Here is a 27728-nt window from a genome sequence, read left to right as displayed (position 1 = left end):
TCAATTGCCAGTGTCAATTTTAAAAATTGTATTGCAACTCCACAGAGAAGTATATGCCATCTGATCCAAAACAAAGCTTTCCCACAAATGCAAAATGGAATCCTGCCTTCCCTCCCCCTTGGATTGGTATTCAGCCTGGAATGCTTTCAGGATGAGAACATGAATGAAAGTGGGCGGGGACAGAACGTTCGGCTCCTCGCGCCTGATTGGCTGCCTCCTCTCCGAACTCGAGGAATGACGCGATGCCTCGTGATTGGCCACTTTCTCCTGCTCGTTGAGCCTCCAACCGGAAGTCGGTGCAGAAGGAGTGGGAGGCAACTGGAAACCGGCAGTATTTGAATATTCCTTTGAAATGCACCCAGTTCCGGGTCAGGCTTCCCAATGACCCCAGATCCCTCACCCTGAGCACACCTGAGATGCCTTGGAGAAGGGGGATTCGGTGTTTGGGGGCCAGGGTTGTCCCCAATGGGAGGGCAACCCTATGGCGGCCTATCAGTGCCAATAGCAGCAGCCACAGGAGGGTAAGTCTGGGTAGGAAGGGAACTGTGCTTATATGCAATCAGGAAATCCCTAAGTCAGTGTTTCTCAGAGGGGTTGACAAAGACCATCAGAAAACACAGTATTTTCTATTAGTCATGTGAGAAGTTTGGTCCAATTCTATAATTGGTGGGATTCATAATTCTCTTTGATTGTAGGTGAACTATAAATCCCAGAAACTACAACTCCCAAATGTCAAGGTCTATTTCCCCCAAACTCCACCAGTGTTCACATTCGGGCTTATTTAGTATTCGTGCCAAGTTTGGTCCAGATCCATCATTGTTTGAGTCCACAGTGATCTCTGGATGTAGATGAACTACAACTCCTAAATTCAAGGTCAATGCCCACCAAACCCTTCCAGTATTTTCTGTTGGTCATGGGAGGTCTGAGTGCCAAGACTGGTTAAATTCTATAATTGGTGGAGTTCAGAATGCTCTTTGATTGTAGGTGAACTATAAATCCCAGCAACTACAACTCCCAAGAAGAAAGTGCAAAAGCTGGGTTGCAGCTAAACATAACCCCCCCCCCCCCCCAAGATTATGGCAACAAGAATGATTGGCAACTGGAAAATAGAGGGAGAAAATGTGGAGGCCGTGACAGACTTTGTATTTCTAGGCGCAAAGATGACTGCAGATGCAGACTGTGGCCAGGAAATCAGAAGACGCTTACTTCTTGAGAGGAGAGCAATGTCCAATCTTGATAAAATAGTAAAGAGTAGAGACATCAGACTGGCAACAAAGATCTGCCTAGTCAAAGCCATGGTATTCCCTGTAGTAACCTACGGATGTGAGAGCTGGACCTTAGGGAAGGCTGAGCGAAGGAAGATCGATGCTTTTGAGCTGTGGTGTTGGAGGAAAGTTCTGAGAGTGCCTTGGACTGCGAGAAGATCCAACCAGTCAATCCTCCAGGAAATAAAGCCCGACTGCTCACTGGAGGGAAGGATACTAGAGACAAAGTTGAAGTACTTTGGCCACATCATGAGGAGACAGCAAAGCCTAGAGAAGACAATTATGCTGGGGAAAGTGGAAGGCAAAAGGAAGAGGGGCCGACCAAGGGCAAGATGGATGGATGGCATCCTTGAAGTGACTGGACTGACCTTGAAGGAGCTGGGGGTGGTGATGGCCGACAGGGAGCTCTGGCGTGGGCTGGTCCATGAGGTCACAAAGAGTCGGAGACAACTGAACGAATGAACAACAACACAACTCCCAATGTTAAGGTCTATTTCCCCCAAACCCCATCAGAGTTCATATTCAGGCTTATTGAGTATTCGAGCCAAGTTTGGTCCAGATCCATCATTGTTTGAGTCCACAGTACTCTCTGGATGTAGGTGAACTACAACTCTAGAACTCAAGGTGAATGCCCACTGAACCCTTCCAGTATTTTCTGTTGGTTCTGGGAGTTCTGTGTTCCAAGTCTGGTTCAATTCCATCATTGGTGGAGTTCAGAATGCTCTTTGATTTTAGGTGAACTATAAATCCCAGCAACTACAACTCCCAAATGTCAAGGTCTATTTCCCCCAAACTCCACCAGTGTTCACGTTCAAGATTATTTGGTATTCGTGCCAAGCTTGGTCCAGATCCATCATTGTTTGAGTCCACAGTGTTCTCTGGATGTAGGTGAACTACAACTCCCAAACCCTTCCAGTATTTTTTGTTGGTGTTGGGAGTTCTGTCTTCCAAATCTGGTTAAATTCCATCATTGGTGGAGTTCAGAATGCTCTTTGATTGTAGGTGAACTATAAATCCCAGCAACCACAACCCCCAAATGACAAAATCAACCCCCCTCAGCCCCACCAGTGTTCAAATCTGGATGTATCGGGTATTTGTGCCAAATTTGGTCGAGTGAATGAAAATAAATCCTGTATATCAGATATTTACATTGCGGATTGTTGTGGGTTTTTCCGGGCTATATGACCATGTTCTAGAGGCATTTTCTCCTGACGTTTTGCCTGCATCTATGGCAAGCATCCTGCCCTAACTTGTGGGAGGAACTGAGAAGCAAATATTTAGCTTAAAAAGTGCCAATTCCTTCCATTCCCCATGGAGATACTGTAGAATTAATGCAGTTTAACATCCATTTAACTACCATGGCTCATGGGATTTGCAGTTTTGCAAGGTCTTTAACCTTATTTGCCAAATAGTGCCTCACTAAAGCTACAGTCCCCAAGATTCCATAGCATTGAGCCATGACAGCCTACTGGCTGTTAGGAATTGTGGGAGTTGAAGTCCAAAACACCTGGTGGGGCCAAGTTTGCCCATGCCTGGTATAGATACACCCTCCAAGGACAATTGTTCATATTTTAATTTGGAATATTCGTGATTCACATTCCGTTGTGCGGTTGATTCAAGATTGCCTGGCTTGCTCGCAAACATCAGCTCCCATAGACGAATGATCCCAAGTAAGCTGATTAACACTTCCAGCCTTAATAGAGATCCCACTGCTTATTAGTTAAACAGCAGGCTCAATTGGCAGAGTGCTTTCTTTTTTTTCACTTTGTAGTGTGCGTTCTCAGCGGAGTGTTCAGTTCATCAGAACTATACCTCCCAGCATTCCTCACCTTTATAACTGAGCTGGCCGAGGTTGCCGAGAATATAATAATAATAATCTGCCAGCTGCAGAAGACCACCTTACTGGGATCTGCATGCATTATTCACCGATACATCACACAGTCCTCGACACTTGGGAATCCGGGGAGAAGCAGATGAGCTCCCTCTACCAGCTCCAGCTCTTCATGCGGGGACATGAGAGAAGCCTCCCACAAGGATGATAAAACATCAAATCATCTGGGCGTCCCCTGGGCAACGTCCTTGCAGACGACCAATTCTCTCACACCAGAAGTGACTTGCAGATTCTCAAGTCTCTCCTGACATGACAAAAAAACCTATCAATCTACTCACATTTCGCATGTTTTCGAACTGCTAGGTTGGCAGGAGCTAGGGCTAACAGCAGGAGCTCATCCCAACCCATGGCTTCAAACTGCCATGCTTTAGGTCAGCATTCAATAGTTCAACGGTTTAACTCATTACACCACTGTGGCCCAATTAATTGCAATCTAACAATACTTAGCTGGCTGCATAAATCTGTGGTCTGTAAAGTCTGTGATTTTCCATTGCATAGATCAGTGGTTCTCAACCTTTGGGCCTCCTGATGTTTTGGACTTCAGCTCCCAAAGTTCCTAACAGCTGGCCCAAAGGTTGGGAAGCACTAGCATAGATGGAAATGAAAGGACTAGGGGTTAATCTACACCAGTGGTTCCCAACCTTTGGGGCTCCAGGTGTTTTGGACTTCAGCTCTCAGAAATCCGTTAGAATTTCTGGGAGATAATAATAATAATAATAATAATAATAATAATAATACTTTATTTATAACCCACTCCATCTCCCCCAGGGGGACTCGGGGCAGCTTACATGAAGCCACACCCATCAACACAATAGCCACAGTATACACAAAACATAAAATGCAAAAACCAATATTATAAACAACACAGCAGTATAAAATCAAACATCAAACACAAGACATTCCACAGGGCAGGGCCACTTCAGAATAAAAATTTAAAATATTTTTAAAACACTGGGAGATAGGCAATGTAAGAAGCCAAAACATCCGGGGACCCCCAGGTTGAGAACCACTGATCTACACTGTTGTGTTAATGCAGTTTGCCCCTGCTTTACTAGCCACCACTGAATGCCATCTTATGAAGATGATGATGTGGCTCTTCGTGGAAATGTTCAGAGCCTAAAGGACCACCTTGGATCGAAAGGGGTGTGCAAGATCAGCCTACCTGAAGCCTCACAGCTGTTGTTCCATGCCATCCTTCTGGAATAGATTAGATCCAGCAGAAACGAAAGCAAAACCATCCCACAGCAAATACGCCTCCTCCTCTCCAAAAGAAATGCCTCCACCTTGGTTACTTAGGTTTGGATGGGAATATTTTGATAAATTAGACGCAGAAATAATCCTTAGAATGTGCTCTTTAACTGCCACTATTCACTTTTCCACATAATCACCAGACAATTGGATACATTTCTGCCAACAATGAACAAGTTTTCTGAAGCCGTCACGGAATAAGTTAACACTCTGTTTCCGCAACCCATCATGCACAGATCTTCTGATAGCCAAGCCAAGCAATAATGTGACCCACACGTTCTTGTAAAATGCTGGTTATGCTTGAAATTTCTCTCTGAGTGATACGACGATTGTCCTGAATCAATCTGTCAACCTTTTGCTTGTGAAACTCGGTGGTTGCTGTCACAGGACGTCCAACTCTTTGTCAGATGTTCCCACCTCAACATCTTTAAACTTACTTGCACAACGACGCACAGTACTCACACCAACACAATCACCATAAACAGCTTGCATTCCCTGATAAATCTCTTTTGGGGTGACACCTTCTGCTGTCAAGAATTCAATGACTGCACGTTGCTGAAATTGCATTGACCGACCGTCTGCACAGGGTTCCATACTTCGCACTTTAACAACACAACTGTTCAATGTTAAGGCTTCCTGCCAAAATTGAACTGTAGAGGAGAGTCTACTGAACAAGCCAGTACTTGCTGCATACAAATACTGCCATCTGTTGAGGAGTTACGAAGGTGGAGGCATTACTTTTCATTCAACCCTTGTTGTTTGGCAATGGGTAGGACACGTATACCTGAGTGGTGTCAGCCCTGGATTTGGCTCTTTCTTTGCTCCTAAAGCCATTGATGGGGTTGGAAAGTAGTGGGGCTTCTGAGCAGGATATCTGTAATATAAACTGACAGGCAGTGGTTTGTTTCTCTACAGGACTCTCAGGAGCAGTCGGCATCTCTCCAAAAAGAAAGTGTTCCTTGCCAGGGGAAATGCTCAATATGGGAAAGAAGCCCTATCACAAACCCTTCAGGGTGGTCAGCTGGTCCCAGTTTAGGGCATCCCCGTCTGATTCACCAGACTGCATCATCCCGAGGCCTGACAAAGGAGGACATCCAGAAAGCCAGGGAATCTCGTTCTAAGAAAGACCCGGAGAGCATGGTAAAAGTGAGACAGAAGGTAAGGCTTATTTCTTGCATAATGAATAATAATAAATAAAAATGTTATTACCTGCCTCTCCTTGAGGCTTGATTCCATTACGCCACCCATTTCCCAACTGACTGTAGACAGTGGAAGAATGTGGCTGAGCAGGCTACTATGCTTTTGCAAATGTCAGTCCAGTGGGCCGGAAGGGACGTGTACTAAGACGATGCCTCTTCCCCGTAAACTATAATTTTTCTTATATAAGTAGCATTTTGGTTGGGGAGTCTGTCAGGAGTGCAATTCTGGAATCAGCAACAAGAAAAGAGCATCTTTAAATGCAAACTCAGAATAAGGACTGACTAAGTGTGGTATCTGTATCCCAAACAATTAATTTTCTGTTTGGATCAGAGCTGGAATAATATTTGAAATCATCACTTACCTTTTGGTTAGAATGAAGGCAGAGAATAATAGAATCATAGAGTTGGAAGAGACCTCATGGTCCATCCAGTCCAACGCCCTGCCAAGAAGCAGGAAAATCGTGGTCAAAGCACCCCCAACAGATGGCCATCCAGCCTCTGTTTAAAAGCCTCCAAAGAAGGAGCCTCCACCACACTTTTGGATAGAGAGTTCCACTGCTGAACAGTTCTCACAGTCAGAAAGTTCTTCCTAATGTTCAGGTGGAATCGTCTTTCCTACCATTTGATGCCATTGCTCCGCATCCTAGTCTCCAGGGCAGCAGAAAACAAGCTTGCTCCCTCCTCCCTGAGACTTCCCCTCACATATTTATATATGGACCTCATGATGTCTCCTCTCAGCCTTCTCTTCTTCAGGCTAAACATGCCCAGCTCTTTCAGCCGCTCCTCATAGGGCTTGTTCTCCAGACCCTTGATTATTTTAGTCACCCTCCTCTGGACACATTCCAGCTTGTCAATATCTCTCTTCAATTGTGGTGCCCAGAATTGGACACAGTATTCCAGGTGTGGTCTAACCAAGGCAGAATAGAGGCATGTCTGTCCTGCCTCACATTGTGTTTCTATTGCTGGGCAGTTGCCTCTGGGAAGCTCCCAAACAGGTGTCTCTCTCTGGCATCTGCTTGGCTTTGATTTCTGTTTCTTTCATTTCTGCTTTATTCCATAGCTTAGTGAGAGAGCCCGGGAGCGGAAAGTGCCAGTTACACGCGTCGGGCGGTTTGCAAACTTTGGAGGTGAGGTTTGTGGTGTGAGCAGTTGAGGATGAGCATGTGCATGTATGTGCGCATGCGAGAGGGGTTAATGTTGAAACCTCTTAGTTTAAAAATATGCACTCAGAGACAAAAGCAAAAGTCTTCTTTTAAAAGTAAAATATCTTGTTTACTCATAAACGTCTTGAATTAATTCAGCATATAGACACATTTCCTATTAAAGTTCAGTTACAGATAGGATGTCGTTTCTCTGTATTGAGAACACAAGGCATCATTTTCAATCAATAGTCCATACTCCAAACTATTTAAGCATATAAAGAAAGTCCCAACTGTATAATTGTACTCACTGCTTCTCAAAGCAAATATGTAGTAACTGTTCTTGCATAAGTCAAAAAGACATCTGTTTCTATTGAAGTCCAAAAGCATACTGCATCCACCTCCATTGAGGTCTAAACTACGAGGGTTGAATGAAAAGTAATGCCTCCACCTTCGTAAACCACTCAACAGATGGCAGTACTGGTATGCGGCATGTATTGGCTTGTTCATTAGACTTTCCTCTACAGTTCCATTTTGGCTGGAAGCCTTAGCATTGAACAATTGTGTTGTTAAAGTGCAAAGTATGGAACCCTGTGCAGACGGTCGGTCAATGCGACTTAAGCAACGTGCAGTCATTGAATTCTTGACAGCAGAAGGTGTCACCCCAAAGGAGATTCATCAGAAAATGCAAGCTCTTTATGGTGATTGTGTTGATGTGAGGACTGTGTCACTGAGCGAGTGAGGTTAAAGATGTTGAGGTGGGAACATCTGACTTGTGTGACAAATAAAGAGTTAGATGTCCTGTGGTAGCACCCACCAGGTTTCACAAGCAAAAGGTTGACAGATTGATTCAGGACGATCGTCATATCACTCAGAAATTTCAAGCATAATTGGCATTTCACAAGAACGTGTGGGCCACATTATTGCTTTGCTTGGCTATCGGAAGATCTGTGCACGATGGGTACCCAGGATGAGAGAACTGTGAGACGCTGGTTGCAAAAACAGAGTATCAACTTCTTCCGTGACAGCTTCAGAAAACTTGTTCATTGTTGGCAGAAATGTATACAATTGTATGGTGATTATGTGGAAAAGTAAATAGTGGTAGTTAAAGAGCACATTCTAAGGATTATTTCTGCATTTGATTTATTAAAATATTCCCATCCAAACCCAAGTAACAAAGGGGGAGGCATTACTTTTCATTCAACCCTCGTACATTAACAAACAAATCAACTTGGTGCTGGAGGGGTGCTGAAATCAATGCTTTTGGGTCTCCAACTGTGGAGTAACTTCTTGGCCACACCAGCTGCTTTGTTCTCCTGAGGACCCAAGTAGGACCCAAGTAGCCAGACTATCTTCTAATCCGATCCTTTATTTTTAGGTTTGGCTGTGGGTTTGGGACTTGGAGCCTTGGTGGAAGTGGCAAAGAACTCTTTTAATGGGGAGCAAAAATCCAAAGGTAAGGAAATCGGAAAGCTTAGAGAAGACATTTATGCTGGGGAAAATGGAAGGAAAAAGGAAGAGGGGCCGACCAAGGGCAAGATGGATGGATGGCATCCTTGAAGTGACTGGATTGACTTTGAAGGAGCTGGGGGTGGTGGCAGCCGACAGGGAGCTCTGGCGTGGGCTGGTCCTTGAGGTCATGAAGAGTCTGAAACGACTGAACGAATGAATAACAACAAAAGAAATGGGAAGCAAAAGCCCCTGCTCTAGAAAGAATCAAATGCCACCAAGAGTTCTGGCAATGCTGATGGGCCTGGCAGGTGTTTGCTACCTTGCTTCAGACTCTACCTATCTTCCACAAATTATCTCTGCAGATGGCAGCTTATTAGAATCCAGCCCCTTCCTATCAGAGGCCAATGCGGAGCGGATTGTGGATACTCTCTGCAAGATGCGTGGGGCAGCCCTCAAGATTGGACAGATGCTTAGCATTCAAGGTATGAACTGAACCTTTCCTTCGTCCTCTTTCGTCTCTTCCTCCATACCTTCCTGTGATTCCATACAGGAGACTACTGGAAACAAATTGATTCAGGGTCTGACCTTCATATGAGAATAAATTCCGAAATCCAGGCTTGTTTGTCCAGAGTTTTTCTCTGACTCTCAATGTGAGATGTCTGCCAGACAGGGTAGGATAAGAGGGTAGCCATTACCTGCATTTGAAAAAAATCTGTTCCTGGTTTGAGAGTGTTATTTCCTGTTTAATTGAGCAGTATTTACATTGAATGTAGTTGTTATACTCCAGAAACTTTGTTTTTGTTGCTGACACAAACTATGTTCAATTGGTTGAAATATTCATTGGAAAACTATAGCAAAATGTGCTGTAGGATGTCCTACAAAGTTTTTACATTTTCATAACTTTTCCCCATGTTTTTATGATAGAACCAGTTAGGAAATGATATGACACAGGAACAAAATGGTGTTACATTTTGTCTCGCTAGAGCAGATTGGTTTATTTATTTATTTGCAGTATTTATATTTCACTCTTCTCACCCTGCAGGGGACTCAGAGTGGATCACAATGCACATATACGTGGCAAACATTCAATGCCACAGACACACAACATATATAGACAGACACACAAAGGCTATTTAACTTTCTAGCTTGATGAGGGTATGATTCAAATTCCAGCCACCAGGGGAGCTCTCATTTCACCATCCACTTGTGACACTGATAGAGTACTTCCTCATTCTTTTGCATGCTGCTGGAGAGTTTTCTGGTGTTGTAAATTAGTTAAAGTAGCCTCCTCGCATAAGCAGTACCTAAATTTCCTACTTGACAGATGCAACTTTCGGGCTGCAAAGGTGACAGTGAGCTAGACAAATGGTCAGGAGCTTACTCCAACCCGGGCTGACTTTGAACTCATGACCTTTTGGTCAGTAGTGATTTTAATTTGGTGATTCTTCTTCTATCCTATCTTATTGATACGAGCCCCCGATGACGCAATGGGTTAAACCCTTGTGCATGCAGGACTGAAGACCGACAGGTCGGAGGTTCAAATCTGGGGACAGCATGGATGAGCTCCCTCTGTCAGCTCCATCTCCCCATGCGGGAGCTTCCCACAAGGATGGTAAACCATCAAAACATTCTAGCATCCCCCCCGGGCAACGTCCTTGCAGATGGTCAGTTCTCTCACACCAGAAGTGACTTGCAGTTTCTCAATTTGCTCCTGACCTGAAAAAACAAAACAAAAACAAAACTGATGACTCAACCCATCTTGCCATCTCTTGGAGATGGTGCACCTGCATTCCAGTAAAACAAGTGATGGTCAGAATATCCACTTATCCCACTTAACCCTTCTCCCCACAGACAACAGCTTCATCAGTCCTCAGCTGCAGCGAATCTTCGAGCGTGTGCGCCAGAGTGCAGACTTCATGCCGCCCTCTCAGATGACGGTGCGTCACTCATGTGTGCTTATTTAGGGAGGGTAGGCCATCTCATGTCACAGCTGTGGGCGGGGTTGCATGAAGGCACGTTGTGAGAGTTGAGAATGGCTGCTGTGGTCATGTACAGCATAGAAGCAGGATGTGGTTACCTTTGGATACATGCCATTGTATCCTGGTCCTTGGCAAGGCATGGAGGGAGAAGAAAAGAGACCAATAATCAGGAAGTTTGTGCACACAGGAGAAAATGCTAGTGTTAAGGCCACTGCCGGGAAGTTATTCTGCCTACTGCTGGGAAGTTATTCTGTATAGCCTCAGAACATCCTTATGTTCAGCCTCAAAGCAATTGTCATAGTTTGGGATGGCTCTTGGGGAATTTCCCGCCACCTCAGTAGGTGATCCTGTCAATGCTTCGGTCACTCTGTGGAATGGGGAGATGACTAAGGCAGTTGACACAATTGCTCCGGAATGTCCCCTCTGACATAGAAGAGCTAAATGTTCAGAAGCTTCAACTAGTCCAACGAGCAGCTACCAGGCTGCTCACTGAAGTAGCACATAGGGAACATACAACTCTCCTGCTGTGTCAGCTCCACTGGCTGCCAATTTGCTACCGAGCACAATTTGGATTGCTGATTTAGTTTCTCATCCTGGGGGTCAGGACTCCTGTGGGGGTCGTGATGGGGGTGTCAGCGGGGTCACCAAAGACCATCAGAGAACACAGTATTTTCTGGGTTGTTGTAGGTTTTTCGGGCTGTATGGCCATATTCTAGAAACATTCTCTCCTGACGTTTCACCTGCATTTATGGCAGGCATCCTCAGAAGATGCCTGCCATAGATGCAGGCGAAACATCAGGAGAGAATGCTTCTAGAATATGGCTATACAGCCTGAAAAATCTACAACAACTCAGTGATTCTGGCCATGAAAGCTTTCAACAACACAGTATTTTTTGTTGGTCATGGGAGGTCTGAGTGCCAAGATTGGTTCAATTCCAGCATTGGTGGACTTCAGAATGCTCTTTGATATAAATCCCAGCAACGACAACTCCCAAATGTCAAGGTCTATTTTCCCCAAACTCCACCAGTGTTCACATTTGAGCATATTGAGTATTCATGCCAAGTTTGGTCCAGATCCATCTTTGTTTGAGTCCACAGTGTTCCCTGGATGTAGGTGAACAACAACTCCAAAACTCAAGGTCAGTGCCCACCAAACCCTTTCAGTCCCCGAAGAGGACTCAGAGCGGCTTACAAGATAAATATACATACAATATATTATATTACTAGCGTAGCACAATATCAGTATTATATATTACTATATTGTATTATACCATTGTATTGTAATATTATAAGTAATATTACATATAATATAAAATATATAATTATAATATCATATTATTATTAGTAGTATTATATTGTATTACATTATAATATCATAAATATTAAATGTATATACAATATATTATATTATATTAATAGCATAACACAGGAGACAAGATGGAACTGCCTTCCTGGGCCCCCTCTCTTCGTATATATACATGTGTTTGTGTGTGTATAGATTGATAGATAGCGTCCCTACTTCATGGATTTTCACTTTTCGTGGGTGGTTCTGGAACATTACATTATAATATCATAAATATTATATGTACCGTATATACTCGAGTATAAGTCGACCCAAATATAAGCCAAGGCACCTAATTTTACCACAATAAACTGGGAAAACATATTGATTTGAGTGTAAGCCGAAGATGGGAAATGCAACAGCTACTGGTAAATTCCAAAATAAAAATAGATTCCAATACTATGACATTAATTGAGGCATTAGTAGGTTACATGTTTTTGAATATTTACATAAAACTGTAATTTAAGATAAGACTGTCCAACTCTGATTAAACCATGATACCAACCTTTTTCAGTGTAAATATGTTTGCACATCCTTTCAGTACTAAAAGAGTAAAATAATAAATGTAATAATAACAGAGTAAAGTAATAAAAATGTAATAATAACAGTAATAATAGAGTAAAGTAATAAATGTAATAATAACAATAATAAAGTAAAATAATCAATGTAATAATAATAGAGTAAAATAATAACAATAATAATAGAATTAAATAATAAGTAATATTGACTCGAGTATAAGCCAAATGGGACTTTTTCAGCCTAAATAAAGGGCTGAAAAACTAGGCTTATACTCGAGTATATACAGTATATGCAATATATTATATTATATTAATAGCATAACACAGGAGACAAGATGTAACTGTCTTCCTGTGCCCTCTTACTACATATATATTTACATGTATGTGTGTGTAGATAGATAGATAGATAGATAGATAGCATCCCTACTTTGTGGATTTTCACTTTTCACGGGTGGTCCTGGAACATAACACTAAGAATAATAAGTGAGGGAACACTGTACCACCAAGTTGCTCTGAGTCCAGCGGATGAGATAGAGCAGGGTAAAAAAAATACAGTAAATAAATAGTTGTGGTGCCCTTAGTCTGATATACGTTGTAGTGGCTCTTTCTGAATGGTGCCCTGTTTGAGGTTCTCTTCTTCTGGCTTTCCAGGGGGTGCTGGTGGAAGAACTAGGTGCTGACTGGCGGGACAAAGTGGCCTCATTTGAGGAAACGCCTTTTGCAGCCGCCTCCATTGGACAGGTGCACCTTGCAGTGTTGAAGGATGGGACGGAAATGGCAATGAAGATCCAGGTAAGGCTGAGTTGGGAAGGAATTGGGAGGGCTGGATACGTGCACAGTCTAGAACACCCCAATTCTCTATGGCAGTGGTTCTCAACCTATAGGTCCCCAGATCATAGAATTGGAAGAGACCTCATGGGCCATCCAGTCCAACCTCCTGCCAAAGAAGCAGGAAAATTGCATTCAAAGCACCCCCGACAGATGGTGCTTTGTCCAGCCTCTGTTTAAAAGCTTCCAAAGAAGGAGCCTCTACCACACTCTCTGGGCCGAGAGTTCCACTGCTGAACAGCTCTCACAGTCAGGAAGTTCTTCCTAATGTTCAGATGGAATCTCCTTTCTTGTAGTTTGAAGCCGTTGTTCCGCGTCCTAGTCTCCAGGGCAGCAGAAAACAAGCTTGCTCCCTCCTCCCTATGACTCACTCTCACGTATTTATACATGGCTATCATGTCTCCTCTCAGCCTTCTCTTCTTCAGTCTAAACATGCCCAGCTCTTTAAGCCGCTCCTCATAGGGCTTGTTCTCCAGACCCTTAATCATTTTTGTCATCCTCCTCTGGACACATTCCAGCTTGTCAATATCTGTTTTCAGTTGTAGTGCCCTGAATTGGACACAATATTCCAGGTGTGGTCTAACCAAGGCAGAATAGAGCATGGGGAGCATGACTTCCCTAGATCTGGACACTATACTCCTATTGATGCAGGCCAAAATCCCATTGGCTTCTTTTGCTGCCGCATCACATTGTTGGCTCATGTTTAACTTGTTGTCCATGAGGATCTTTTTTACACGTATGCTCTCGAGCCATGCATCCCCCATTCTGTATCTTAGATGTTTTGACCTTCAACTCCCAGAAATCCTAACAGCTGGTGAACTTGCTGGGATTTCTGGGAGTTATAGGCCAAAACACCTGGGGACCCACAGGTGGAGAACCACTGCTCTGCAAAGTGGAGGTTGGTGGGAAAAGACACTGGCTACATGCCTGAAGTCCAAAGACCATTATTCTATGTCCCTTTGAGCAGACAGTTTAGCCAGTCCTGGTGTAAAGAGGTATTTTTCTCTCTACCTTTCCCTGCAGTATCCAGGTATTGCTCAGAGTATCCGAAGTGATGTGGATAACCTTCTCTCAGTCCTCAAGATGAGTGTCGCACTCCCCGAAGGTAATACCTGTGGTCTGTGAGTGGGAAGGAAAAGATTGGGAGGAGTTTGGAAACATCCTGTAGCTTCTTGTGGCCATGAGAGTTGTTGCATTGCGAAAACTATTTTATCCAGACAGGGATCTACTCAGGTTGGACCCCATTAATCTGCTGGGGTCCTTACATCCTAGAGCAGTGTGTCTCAACCTTCCTAGTGCCGTGACCCCTTAATAAGGTTCCTCATGTTGTGGTGATCCCCAACCATAAAATTGTTTTCGTTGCTACTTCATAACTTATCATTTTGCTACTGTTATGCATCATCATATAAATATCTGATATGCAAGATGTATTTTCAGTCACTGGACCAAATTTGGCACAAATACCCCATACATTTTTTCTCATTTGGGAGTTGTAGTTGCTGGGATTTATATTTCACCCACAATCAAAAGAGCATTCTGAACTCTACCAACCATGGAAATGAACCAAACTTGACACACAGAACTCCCATGATATTCCAGAAAATACTGGAAGGGTTTGGTGGGCATTGACCTTGAGTTTTGGAGTTCTAGTTCACCTACATCCACTGTGAACTCAAGCAATGATGGATCTGGACCAAACTTGTCACAAATTCCCGATACGCCCAAATGTGAACACTGGTGAAGTTTGGGGAAAATAGACCTTGACATTTGGGAGTTGCAGTTGCTGGGATTTATAGTTCACCTAAAATCAAAGAACATTCTGAACCCCACCAACAATACAATTGGGTCAAACTTCCCACATAGAATCCCCTTGACCAACAGAAAATACTGTCAAAATTTTCATGGCCAGAATCACTGGGCTGTTGTAGGTTTTTCGGGCTGTATGGCCGTGTTCTAGAAACATTCTCTCCTGACATTTTGCCTACATCTATGAGCACCACTCTCTAGAGTTGGACATGATTGGACTTAATGTCAAGGGGAAACCTTTCCCTATTATTATTATGCCTGTAAAACTGGAAGTATATGGAGCTTTTGCACTAGCTTTATTCTGCAAAGGAAAATAGTCAACTACTAAGACTTCTCACCTCATGGAAGCATATTCTTCCTCCTCTAGGTCTCTTTGCAGACAACACTCTGCAAGTCCTGCAGAAGGAGCTGGAATGGGAATGTGACTATGAACGGGAAGCTGACTGTGCCAGGAGGTTCAGGTAGCCAAGAACAAATCTCTAGGATCCATGGGGTTTTTCTTTCCCTCTGGGATGCTTCCTTCATATTTCTCAAAATAATTCTTAACTTCTTCTCCATTTAAGATCTACTCCTGAATAATTACTTGTCCAGTCTCATAGACCTATAAGCTTTGTTTTTCCAAACTCCTTCTACGTCTCTCTGGATGAGATCTCGCCTTTCCAACCTTTCCTCTTTTCGTAATATGGCACCATTTTCACTTCCTCAGCTTTGCCCAGTTTTGAGAAGAGACTAAGGCCCCCTTTACACTGCCATATAATTATCAAAACAGGTAAATCCCATTATCTGCTTTGAACTGGATTATATGAGTCTACACTGCCATATAATCCAATTCAAGGCAGTGTAGGCTCATATAATCCAGTTCAAAGCAGATAATGTGAATTACCTGTTTTGATAATTATTGTCTTTTTTGTTTCGGTCCTTCACTTCCCTTGCATTGATTTGGAGTCTAAAGCCTCTTCTACACTGTCATATAAATTACAGATTATTTGCTTTGAACTGGATTAAATAATAATAATAATAATAATAATAATAATAATAATAAAGCTTTATTTATACCCCGCCACCATCTCTCCGAAGGGGTTCAGGGCGGCTTACATGAGTCTACACTGCCATATAATACAGTTCAAAGTAAATAATCTGATGGAGTATCTGCTTTGTCTCAGTCCTTAACTCTCCTTGCACTCCGTTGCCATCTAAAGCCTCTTCTACACTGCCATATAAAATACAAATTATCTGCCTTGAACTGGTTTATATGAGTCTACACTGACATATAATCCAGTTCAAAGCAGATACTCTAATGCGCGCTTTGTCTGAGTCCTTCGCTTCCCTTCAACGGAGATGCAGTCTAAAATCCCTTTAACAATACCATATAAAATAAAGATTATCTGCTTTGGACTGGATTATAACCTGGGTTATATAGCAGTGTAGAAAGGGCCTCAGGGGCCTTCCACACAGCCCTATATTCCATAATATCAAGACAGAAAATCCCACATTATCTGAGTGTGGACTCAGATAACTCAGTTCATATTGTGGGATTTTCTGCCTTGATATTCTGGGATATAGGACTATGTGGTTTCCTTGCTGAAGGCTTCTTGACCACTATTTTTTTTCTACAGGCAGCTTTTGGAAGGAGACCCCTTCTTTGAGGTGCCAAAGGTGATTAATGAGCTCTCCACTAGGAGGGTCTTATCTATGGAGCTGATTGACGGGGTCCCCCTTGACCAGTGCCAGGCTCTCGACCAGGAGGTCCGTAATGAGGTGAGAAACTGAATATTTATTATTTATTTATGGCATTTATATGCTGAAGGGGACTCAGAGTGGCTTACAAGTAATATGTAAACACAAAATATTAGATTATTGGCATAGCACAATATTAGTATTATATATTACTATATTGTACTATTCCATTATACTGTAATGTTATTAGTAATATTACGTGTAATATAAAATATATAATTATAATATCATATTATTAGTAGTAGTACTATATTATAATATAATTATATTGAATATAATAGACTGCTGCTTGTGAAATTACTCTAGAGCAGGCATGGGCAAACTTTGGCCACTGGCTGTTAGGAAGTCCAAAACGCCTGGAGGGCCAAAGTTTGCTCATGCCTACTCTAAAGGGATTGCCAACTCCTTCCAGGCCATGCTGAAGGGTCATTCAGTCTGTCTTTTCCTCTTTCCAGATCTGCTCACACATCCTTCGCCTGTGTCTCCAGGAGCTGTTTGAATTCCGTTTCATGCAAACCGATCCAAACTGGTCTAATTTCTTCTATGATGCTAAGAGGCACAAGGTTTGACAGTGAGAAGAAGAGCCCTTTCCCTTGAGTTTATGAGACTCGAATCCCTCCTCCCTGCAGCTCCATGTAATGCTAGTGACATGTCTAACACCATGCTCTTTCCAGGTTACTCTGTTGGACTTTGGGGCCAGTCGAGACTTCAGCAAGGAGTTCACCGATGATTACATTGAGGTAAGTGCTAAATTTATGCCCAGGTGGGGCAGGAAAGCTGATGGTTTGCAATAAGGAAGAGAGAAGCTTCATCTTTAGTCTTCACAGATTTTTGAACACAGGAGGGAAACTGCATTCACTGCCCAATTTGCTATCTTTGCTACTTCCATCTATCCTGCCCCTGCATGTTCAATGGAAGCAAAAAAGGCTAGGGGGGAAATTTTATTTATTTATTTAGAGCTTTTATAATCCGGTCTTCTCAACCTCCAAGGAGGGACTCAGGCCGGCTAACAACAGAGAATCAATATACAAATAAACTAAAACATAATAACATCATAGTACATTAATACATTAAAACACATTAAAATACAGATCAAGAATTACATAAAGCCAATTCGTCAAGGTAAATCACAAATTCACCACCATCTGCCTTGTGGTCAACAGTTATTGATTCGATCATCAATCTGAGAATGCTAAGTTCCAGAGCCAAGATTTTACCATCTTTCTGAAAGTCAGGAGGGAGGGGGCAGATCTAATCTCTGTCGGGAGAGAGTTCCACAGCCGAGGGGCCACCACTGAGAAGGCACTGTCTCTTATCCCCACCAGCCACGATTGCGAAGGTGATGGGACCGAGAGCAGAAGATCATAACAACCTTGATGGTTCATAGGCGAGAATCCATTCGGACAGGTTAATAATAATATTTATAATAATAATAATAATACCACCTGCCAGTAGTAAAGAACTGGTGGGATCATAAACCTGCAAAGGTAGTGGAAAATGAACACGCAAAAATACTGTGGGACTTTTGAATCCAGACTAAATAAGTTTTGGAACACAAAACACCAGACACGATTGTAGAAAAGAAAAAAGTTTGGACTGTTGATGTTGCCATACCAGGTGACAGTCGCATTGAGGAAAAACAACAGGAAAAACCCAGCCATTATCAAGACCTCAAAATCGAACTGCAAAGGCTCTGGCATCAACCAGTACAGGTAGTCCCAGTGGTCATCGGCACACTGGGTGCTGTGTCAAAAGATCTCAGCCAGAATTTGGAAACAATAAACATTGACAAAATCACGATCTGTCAACTGCAAAAAGCCACCTTACTTGGATCTGCGCGCATCATTTGAAAATACATCACCCAGTGTTAAACACTTGGGAAGTGTTTGACTTGTGATTTTGTGATATAATCCAGCACATATATCTTGTTTGCTGTGACATACCATGTTTTTGTGTCAGTAAAATAATAATAATAATCTTTATTTGTACCCTGCCACCATCTCCCCAAAGGGACTCAGGGCAGCACACAGAAGAGCTCCAAGTGCCACATGCAGACAATAATACATAAAGGATCTGGGCAGCAAGGGGAGTGAGGAAAAACAGCTTTTGGAGACAAGGAGGCCAAGGGAAAAAGGTTCAATGGAGCACACTTTGAGAACCGCTGATTTAGAGGAGTATCTGTACATGACCAAATTCTTTTCTTGTGTGACCAGGTGGTGAGAGCAGCTGCTGATGGGGACAGGGCCAAAGTCCTCCAGAAATCCAAAGACCTTAAATTCATGACAGGGTTTGAGACCAAGGTAAGTGCATCTGAGCCTAATGGATGATGAAGTCTGCTTTGCCAGAGATTGGGAAGAAACTCTGCCAAGGGAAGGGGTATGGCCTGGCAACAAGATAGCTGCAGGATTCAAGAGAAGGTAGAGTCTCATTTACACCACCACTGCCTAACATACTGCATGTTACTATCCCCTTAAATTAGTGTACACCAGAGGGGACAGTTTCTCACATCTCTCCTGACACGGGGAAAAAGTGTAATGGTTGCAGTTATTCTTCTCATAAGCATATCTCCTTTTAATATCAACACCTTTCCAACTTGTTTGGAGAAATTTATGATCCCCTTAAAACAATCTAAAATCCTATTGATTTAGGAACATCTGTGCCTCTCTTTCGCAGAGCCTTTCAAGACCCTTGTTCAGTCCAGGCTATGTATATTTGTCACACGGTGCGCGTGATTGCAGGAGTAATCTAGAACAGGGTGTGAATTGTGTAATGCTCCAGAACTTGGTGACCTTTGGTTCCCAGGAATCCCAGTAGTGAAGAAGGCTGAAAGTTAAAGTTCAGTGACATCGAGAAGGCCTTTCTTCAGGAATTGTCAATTTTTCGAAAGGCAAGTGGCCACAGACTTCCTTCTCTGGCCAGTATCTGATATGGTTAGATAGAACAGCACCACCTTCTGGGATCTGTTCTGTGGTTATGTTAAGCTAGAGCAGGTGTGGGCAAACTTCGGTCCTCCAGGTGTTTTGGACTTTAACTCCCACAATTCCTAACAGCCCATGCCTGAGCTATAGCCATCCATAAGAATGAATGATAGGGTGGAATATAAATTATTATTATTATTATTATTATTATTATTATTATATAAATCCTAAGGTCTGTTTTGATTAGGCCATATTTCTTTAATTGTAAGACGCCATTGATTGTAAGACACACCCTAATTTCAATACTACCACCAAAAATACATAATAGTACCATAATAATATAATAATAAAGTTTTATTTATATCCCGCCCTATTCCCCAAGGGAACTCAGGGAGGTTAACAACAAATATCAGTAAACATTCAATGCTGTAAAAATTAGACTAAGAAAAAAATAACCCACCCCACCCTAACTGTAAACAAACCACATGAAAAATAGCAACAGATGAACAAGATACACTTGTGATTCTAAGACGCACCAAGTTTTTAGAGATGTTTATAATATTATTTTCAACTCAGCTGTCCTAATATATGAAGACTGTGAAATATGGTGATAGTAGCATCCCCCAATGGCTCAGAGGGTTAAACCACTGAGCTGCTGAACTTGCTGACTGAAATGTCAGCAGTTCGAATCCGGGGAGCGGGATGAGCTCCTGCTGTTAGCCCCAGCTTCTGCCAATCTAGAAGTTCCAAAACATGAGTAGATTAATAGGTACCGCCTTGGTGGGAAGGTAACAGCACTCATTGCAGTCATGCTGGCTACATGACCTTGGAGGTGTCTAGAGACAATGCCGGCTCTTCGGCTTAGAAATGGAGAGGAGCACCACCCCCCAGAGTCGGACACGACTGGACTTAATGTCAAGGGGAAACCTTTACCTTTATTAGCCTCCCCATTTTTCAGAGTAGAGAAGTGAGGTTTGCTGAGGATAGCTTCCCAAGGTCCTGCATAAACTGAGAAGCTCAAGTCATTCCATCATGGAATGGGGATGGAAATCCAAAGCTCAGTTGTGTTTACAAAGCCCGTAAATATACTCCCTTGTCTTTTCAATAGCATTGATGTTCCCCCAGGGCTCTTATAATCATAGCATTGTGATTCCACTTTAATTTTTATGACGTCTGGGGATTTATAGTTTCGTGAGGCCCTAGTGCGCTCTGGATGAGAAAGGTAAAAAATTCCTAAACTGCAAATCCCAGGATTCTATAGGATAGAACCAAAGGTTGCTTCACAGCCATAGCTGCATCAAAGAGGTTCTTGGGGTCTGAGAAGGCCTTAGAGTTCTCCAAATGAGGGTTCTAAGTATATATCCCTAAATTGCAAATCCTCGGATTCCGTAGGATAGAACTGCGTCATTGATGTGGAATGAGAGCAATGTAATTTTGTAACGTCAAAAAGCCCCCAGGAATTCCTTTTGCCCCTGGATTATCACTCTAAGGCCCAGGGTGTGTTCCCATATTATTCTTCCCAAACATCCCAATTTGGATGGCTTCGGGATTGGTGCGACTTTTGTGGATCGTATCATGAAAAAAATGACTTGGCCAAACTTTCAAGAGAGGCCAGTATTGTGACAGATCATTAAACTTTATTGAGTTTGAGGAGGAGCAGGAATGTTGATTGGAAGCGTATAGAATGCTTGTGGGTACAGATTAATTTTTATAAGAAAAATGGCTCTGACATGGTTTACGATTTCGAGTCCATGTGGGAGGAGGGTAACTAGTTGCAACTTCTCAGTGGCTTCCCCACAAGAAGTCATATTCATGTTTTTAACAGATGCGATCCTTGCATGCTCCTCACTCATCACATTTGCAGCATGGAACCAAACAAGGCTGCCTTTTCTCTCCACTACTCTTCGCCCTAGCGATAGAACCCTTAGAAGAAATAAAAATAATTTATATGCAGATGATGCAGAAGTCCTTATAGGTGGAATGGAGGGCTCTGCAGAGGCAGTAACATTTTTTCCTCCAGAAAACCGAAGGCAAAAGGGGATCTAAAGAATGGGAAGGATTAATAAATTCCATGTTAGATGCAATTAAAGCCTCAATTGATTTAGGCTGGAAGGACCAAAAGAAATGGGACACAAAAACATGGTATAAATATTTAGCAGCCTACCTCCTCCTAGACTACATTAGAGAAAGGAAAAGTAACTACAGGATGAGCCAAATCAGAAAGTCATGGGAGACAAAATGGAAAGACTTAATTTACAGAATAAAGGGGAAGATAAATATAAGGAATGAAACAAGATTATCGTCATGATCGAACAATCGTAATAAATACAGCAAAAATTGCAAACTGTTCCCAGGGAGGGGAGGGAGGGAGAAAGAGGGGGAATCATGTAAACATGTGTTACCAATGGAATATATTTTGGTTGGGGGGGGGGGGATTAAAAAAACATTTCCAGTATGGGAAGTTGGTTTGTGGTTTAAAGCTATGGCTTGACAATGCATTGCAACCAGAATTTGGAAATGTTTTTTTAATGACAATGACCGGAATCTTATTAGTGTCTTCCACTTGTATAAATTCGCCTGTCGTAGCGGTTGAATACTTTTTCTGATGAGGAACATCTGTCTTCAGTTCTGGAGAGTCATTGTGCACTCACTGTGAATGCAGAGGTTGAACAAATTCATTTTCTGAGAACCTTAGGCCCAATCCATGAGATTCCCTCAGACTCCCAAAGATTTTTTCAGGCTGTTTTTCAAACAATTTCTTGCTTCCAGACCAGCCCAATTTCCCCCAAACATGGGAAAAGGCTGCAGTTTGCCTCCTTGTTCCCCTCAAACCTCCCTAAAAGGTACAAAAGAAGCCAAACAGATAAAATGGCACAAATAACCCTTTTTATTTATTTACTATATTTCTATCCCGCCTTTCTCAAACCCGAAGGCGACTCACGGCGGGGGTACAAATTGGCAGCAATTCGATGCCAGAACAATCCACAATATACAGTTAAAACATTTAAAACAACATTATAAAATCCATGCAAAAAACATTAAAACATATAATAACCAGTGTCTTCCTGTTAATATCATTTTCCAGTAGCATTGTCCAAGCCAGGGGTCCTCAAACTAAGGCCCGGGGGACAGATACGGCCCTCCAAGATCATTTACCCGGTCCTCGCTCAGGGTCAACCTAAGTCTGAAATGACTTGAAAGCACACAGCAGCAACAACAATCCTTTTTTTTTTGGAAGGTTAGGAGGGAGGGAGCCAATCGAATATCTATAGGGATTTGAGGGGCCACCACAGTTGAGGAGCCACCACTGAGAAGGCCCTGTCTCTTGTCCCCTCCAAACACGCCTTCGAAGAAGGCCGGATCGGGAGCAGGGCCTCCTCAGACAATCTTAAATTCCTAGATGGTTTATAGGGAGAGATACATTCGGACAGGTAAGCTGGGCCGGAACCATTTAGGACTTTATAGGCTAAAGCCAGCACTTTGAACTGTGCCCAGTAGCAAACTGGCAGCCAGTGGAGTTGGTGCAACAGAGGAGTTGTATGTTGCCTGAGCAGTGCTCCAGTTAGCAACCTGGTTGCTGCCCACTGGACCATTTGAAGCTTCTGAACAGTCTTCAAAGGCAACCCCATGTAGAGTGCATTGCAGTAGTCTATGTGGGATGTAACCAGAGTGTGGACTACTGTGGCCAAGTCAGGCCTCCCAAGGTATGGGCGCAGCTGGCACAAGCTTTAACTGTGCAAATGCTCCCTGGGTCACCGCCAAGACCTGAGATTCCAGGCTCAGCCATGAATCCAGGATCACTCCCAAGCTGTGAACCTGTGTCTTCAGTTTTCCTTTTAAGCAAGGGAAGTAATAATAATAAATAATAAAGCTTTATTTATACCCTGTTCCATCTCCCCAGGGGGACTCGGTGTGGCTTACATGAGGCCATGCCCATCAATACAATACAAGCAATAACACAAGACACAGTAAAACAAGCAAAATACATAAAATGCAAAATCAAAATAATATACAACACAACAATATAAAATCAAGCATTAAAAACACAGGAAATTATACTAGGCGGGGCCAGATGTATGGATAAAATTATAAAAAAATTTAAAAACACTGGCAGATAGGACAGTGTAACTTATAAGGAGAAGGCTCCAGGAATGAGGAAGGATTTCATTGCACAACCCATAAAATAAAGTGCACCTTACAGAATTCCATGTTTGTCTATTGCACTGCATTTCCAAAGGCTTGTTCAAAGAGCCAGGTTTTTACTTTTTTTCGGAAGGTCAGGAGGGAGGGGGCCGATATAATATCCCTAGGGAGGGAGTACCACAGCCGAGGGGCCACCACTGAGAAGGCCCTGTCTCTCGTCCCTGCCAGATGGGATTGAAAGCAGGGCCTCCCCAGACGATCTTAAATTCCTAGATGGTTTATGTGCAAAGTGTGGTCAGGGAGAATCTTACATTCAATCACTGAAGGCACTGAAGGAAAAAAGGGTCCCTGACACTTCGTAGGGTGCATTTGAGGAAAACATTGGAGTCCTACATGCTTTAATTTGCTCACTCCTTATGTAAAACTATACTTGTATCTCAGTGGTGTAGGATCTCAGGTTAAAAGTTGATCTCCATGACCTGGGATGCGTAGTCTTCCCCAAAGTGTCCCTTGCAAGCTGTGGTTGGAATTGTGACTTCCCTGTTCTCTCCAGGTGTTTGAGGAGGCGCACGTGGATGCCGTGATGATTCTGGGGGAGGCCTTCTCCACCCACGGTCCCTTCAACTTTGGCACCCAGAACACCACCCGGGGCATCCAGGACCTCGTCCCAGTGATGCTGAAGCACCGCCTGAGCCCTCCACCGGAGGAGAGCTACTCCCTGCACCGCAAGATGGCCGGCTCCTTCCTCATCTGCGCCCGCCTTGGAGCCATCATCCCTTGCCGCGAGATGTTCGAAGAGGCCTATGCCCAATACGTTGCACGAGGACGAGGTGCCGCATTGGCGGAAGGGTCATAGTGCAAAACAGCAGCTTTGTGGCTGTGATATGTTGCTATACTCAAATGGATTATTGGAAAAAAATATTTCTGCCGCACTGAGATGGAGCCTAATAGTTGGGCCTGATCCTACAGTAGATTGTGTCGATTGTGGTGCAGAATCTCTCCCCACCAGTCCCTTTTTGTACCAATTGCTGACTTGACACACTCCAGGACTGGATTCTGGGCTGCCTTGGCATTTGCTGTCTTATCCACTTTTACCTTTTTTTATTTTTACTGTTCAAAGCTCCTGGGACCTCTCTTGAACCAAGAGAACTTTATCCCTGTCTACTGTGTTGCTCTCCTACACTCTCTCGGTTGGTGCTGTGATGTCTTCCTGATATTAATGTGTGGACAATGGATATTCTCTCCATCTTTAGAGATGAAATCTTACTGCGTCTAGCTCAACATTGGACAGTTCTGCTCATCCTTTGTGTCTTCCCATTGCCTCTCCAGCCCCAGCTTACATTTGCCTTTGGGGTAGGGATATATGTAGATAAAGGGTGGATGCATTGGGACAAAATATGCAGGTGGAGGGGGGGGGAGGGAATGGGACCAGGCACCCTTTATTCTTTCTTGTGTTACGTGAATGGTGCCACAACATGCAGTTCAGTCCACTGAGCCATAGAGGAAAGAAATATGGAGGTGGGATCGACAAAGAGAATGGATGGCCTTCTTGTTTTCAAACTTCCCGTTCCCAAGCAAATGGTTTAAATAAGCTCAGAAATGAATCTGATTTGCAGGACTGCTGATTGCACCAAAGAGCAGCCAGGAAGACCCTCCATCTTTTGCAGGCTAGGCCAGAGGTCTTTTCTCGGACCTTTTAGGACTGTTGTCGTAGGGTTGTTTTTGGTTTTTCGGGTTGTGTGGTCATATTCTAGAAGCATTCTCTCCTGACGTATTGTCGAAGGCTTTCATGGCTGGAATCACTGGGGTGCTGTGAATTTCCCGGGCTGTATGGCTGTGTTCCGGAAGCATTCTCTCCTGACGTTTTGCCCACATCTATGGCTGGCATCCTCAGACGTTGTGAGGTATATTGGAAACTAATTAAGGGAGGCTTATATATCTGTGGAAGGTCCAGGGAGGGAGAAAGAACTCTTCTTTTGGAGACAAGTCCGAATGTTACAATTAATCACCTTGATTAGCACTGCAAAGCCTTGCAACTTCAAGCCCTGGGTGGTTGCTGCCTGGGGGAATCCTTTGTTGGGAGGTGTTAGCTGGCCCTGATTGTTTCATGTTTGGAATTCCCCTGTTTTTAGAGGGTGGTTCTTTATGCACTGTCTTAATTTTAGAGTTTTTTTAAAATACTGGTTAAGGCTTTGCAATGCTAATCACGGTGATTAATTGTAACATCCACACTTGCCTCCAACAAACAAGAGTTTTTCTGCCACCCTGGATCTACCACATATGGCGTAATGTATAATAAACTACGTGTAGTTCACATTTGATGAGTCCACACAGTGCCTTGCCAGGGAAAGAAAAATAAACCAAGTAGTTTACTCTTTGTAATTCAGAACAGCATATTTACACTCATGTGATCGGTTGCATCATCCTTTCATGAGAGGTTTAAAATGGCCTTTCATTGTACATGTGGAAAATCTTCCTCCTGCAGCTCATGAAGCAAGAGCAAACTGTCTCTCTTTGTCTCACTACTTATCTACAAGGACTTGCATAGCTCAAGCCTGAAAAATGTAACAGTATCCAAAAGTCCCAGGCTCAGCCAGCTCCCTGGCATAGCCCGACCAGTTTCGTGCATCTTATTTTACAGTTAACACACACTAACTGATTTCTTTACATGTTCCAACACCATATATATAAACTTCCCTTGCTTAGTTTCCAATGTACCTCACAACCTCTGAGGATACCTGCCATAGATGCGGGCGAAACATCAGGAGAGAATGCTTCTGGAACATGGCCATACAGTCTAGAAAACTCACAGCAGCCCTTTTAGAGCTCTTGGCTTCCCTGTATCTCCAGGCCAATGTTGGGCGCTCAACTAGGAGATCAACAACATGGATAGAATATGATAAGCTATTACTTATGGAGTAGATTGTTGCAAGTTCAGCAGGATGTGGTCAAAAAGTGTGTAGGAAAGAATGCAGAGCCCATGGTCAGCAAGCTGTTCATGAGTAGTGCTGCTTAAGGATGCAATTCTCCTCCTCTCTCTTTTTAAACTTTGTTCCTATAACATTATGGGTTGGCGGTAAGGGATAGCCAGATCAAAGGTTTTAATAGTAGTGAATGCGATGGGGCGCTATCCTTGCAGCAAAAACTCAATACCAATTGTACATATGGTATCTACATCAATTGGTAGTTAAATAATAATTTGGCTTCCCTAGCACTGAAACAGAGATCTGGAGAAGCTAAAGGGAGGTTTCTTATAGGGCAAATTGGCTGAAGAGGAAAGGTGGGTGGGCGGAGGAAAGCTGAGTTGCTGTTTTGGGATGTTTACATTGCAGGGCGTGTGCCTGACTCCACGCAATCCTGGAAGTGGACCGCTGTTCGATTTAACCTTGTTTTAAAAGCACCCTTCCCGCCTGGTGGGAGGGCTTCCTGTTTCTGCCCAGTTTTGTGGCTCCGATGCTTAACCATCGGGAAATGTGGGCATTCGATTTTTTATTATTTCAGGGTGGGTGGCGACAGATTGCGGGCGTCCAGCCCCTCTGCCCAAACGGAAAACAAAATAAATTAATAGCTCAATTGATGTGCGAGCCCTGAATGTGGGGAAAGAAGTGATGTAGCTGCGGGGTTTTCCAATGTGAACATCAGTGCGGACCTAGAACCTACACTTGAATGCATCAGTCTCGCACATAGCTTTCCCCTTTGATCTTTGCAAACTTCCATTGCATCCCCTCTTGTACTGAATGAGCAGAAGAAAGGCCAACATTCTGAGTTCTTGAGAGGCAAAACTGGCTCGGTTTGGATCCTGGTTTACTTCTACTAGTTTCACATCATGTATTTTATTGTGTTGCTATTGTGTTTTGGTTTTATTTTATTGTAATATGCTGCTGGGCTTGGCCTCATGTAAGCCGCCTTGAGTCCCCATTGGGGAGATGGTGGCGGGGTATTAAATAAAGATTATTATTGTTGTTGTTGTTGTTGTTGTAATTACCATTCCAGATGGTAGACCTGCAGTTTTGCCTTTGCACCGCATCCTCCAGGATCATGTTATACAACATCTTATTTCTACTCATAGAGCACTGTTTCTCAACCTGGGGGTCGGGACCCCTGGGGTGGGTCACAAGGTGGTGTCAGAGGGGTCGCCAAAGACTATCAGATAACAGCATTTTCTGTTGGTCATGGGGGTTCAGTGTGAGACATTTGGCCCCATTCTATCATTGGTGGGATTCAGAATGCTTTATGATTGTAGGTGAACTATAAATCCCAGCA

General features: G+C 43.2%; 1 protein-coding gene across 1 annotated transcript; it reads left to right on the top strand.

Annotated features, from left to right (window-relative positions):
- The first annotated feature begins 281 nt into the window (after window positions 1-281).
- LOC137095246 (atypical kinase COQ8B, mitochondrial-like) lies at window positions 282-27430 on the top strand. Its single transcript, XM_067461700.1, has 14 exons — window positions 282-521; window positions 5320-5562; window positions 6664-6730; window positions 8121-8198; window positions 8557-8676; window positions 10046-10131; window positions 12685-12825; window positions 13885-13966; window positions 15035-15128; window positions 16284-16425; window positions 16860-16967; window positions 17079-17144; window positions 18618-18704; window positions 24019-27430. Exons 1-14 carry the CDS (start codon window positions 417-419, stop codon window positions 24319-24321), a joined length of 1722 nt encoding a protein of 573 aa, XP_067317801.1. The 5' UTR covers window positions 282-416; the 3' UTR covers window positions 24322-27430.
- The last annotated feature ends 298 nt before the right edge of the window (window positions 27431-27728 follow it).

This window comes from Anolis sagrei, chromosome Y (assembly GCF_037176765.1).
Source record: "Anolis sagrei isolate rAnoSag1 chromosome Y, rAnoSag1.mat, whole genome shotgun sequence".
Lineage (NCBI taxonomy): Eukaryota > Metazoa > Chordata > Lepidosauria > Squamata > Dactyloidae > Anolis > Anolis sagrei.
The sequence above is the reverse complement of the archived record's forward strand: the minus strand, read 5'-3'. Positions and strand labels throughout refer to the sequence as shown.

Excerpts from the sequence above, each read along its gene's own strand:
- LOC137095246 (XM_067461700.1), top strand. The coding sequence starts at position 417 with ATGCCTTGGAGAAGGGGGATTCGGTGTTTGGGGGCCAGGGTTGTCCCC. Across the intron at positions 16,426-16,859 it reads ACCAGGAGGTCCGTAATGAG|ATCTGCTCACACATCCTTCG; the intron begins GTGAGAAACTGA and ends TCCTCTTTCCAG. Across the intron at positions 18,705-24,018 it reads TGACAGGGTTTGAGACCAAG|GTGTTTGAGGAGGCGCACGT; the intron begins GTAAGTGCATCT and ends TGTTCTCTCCAG.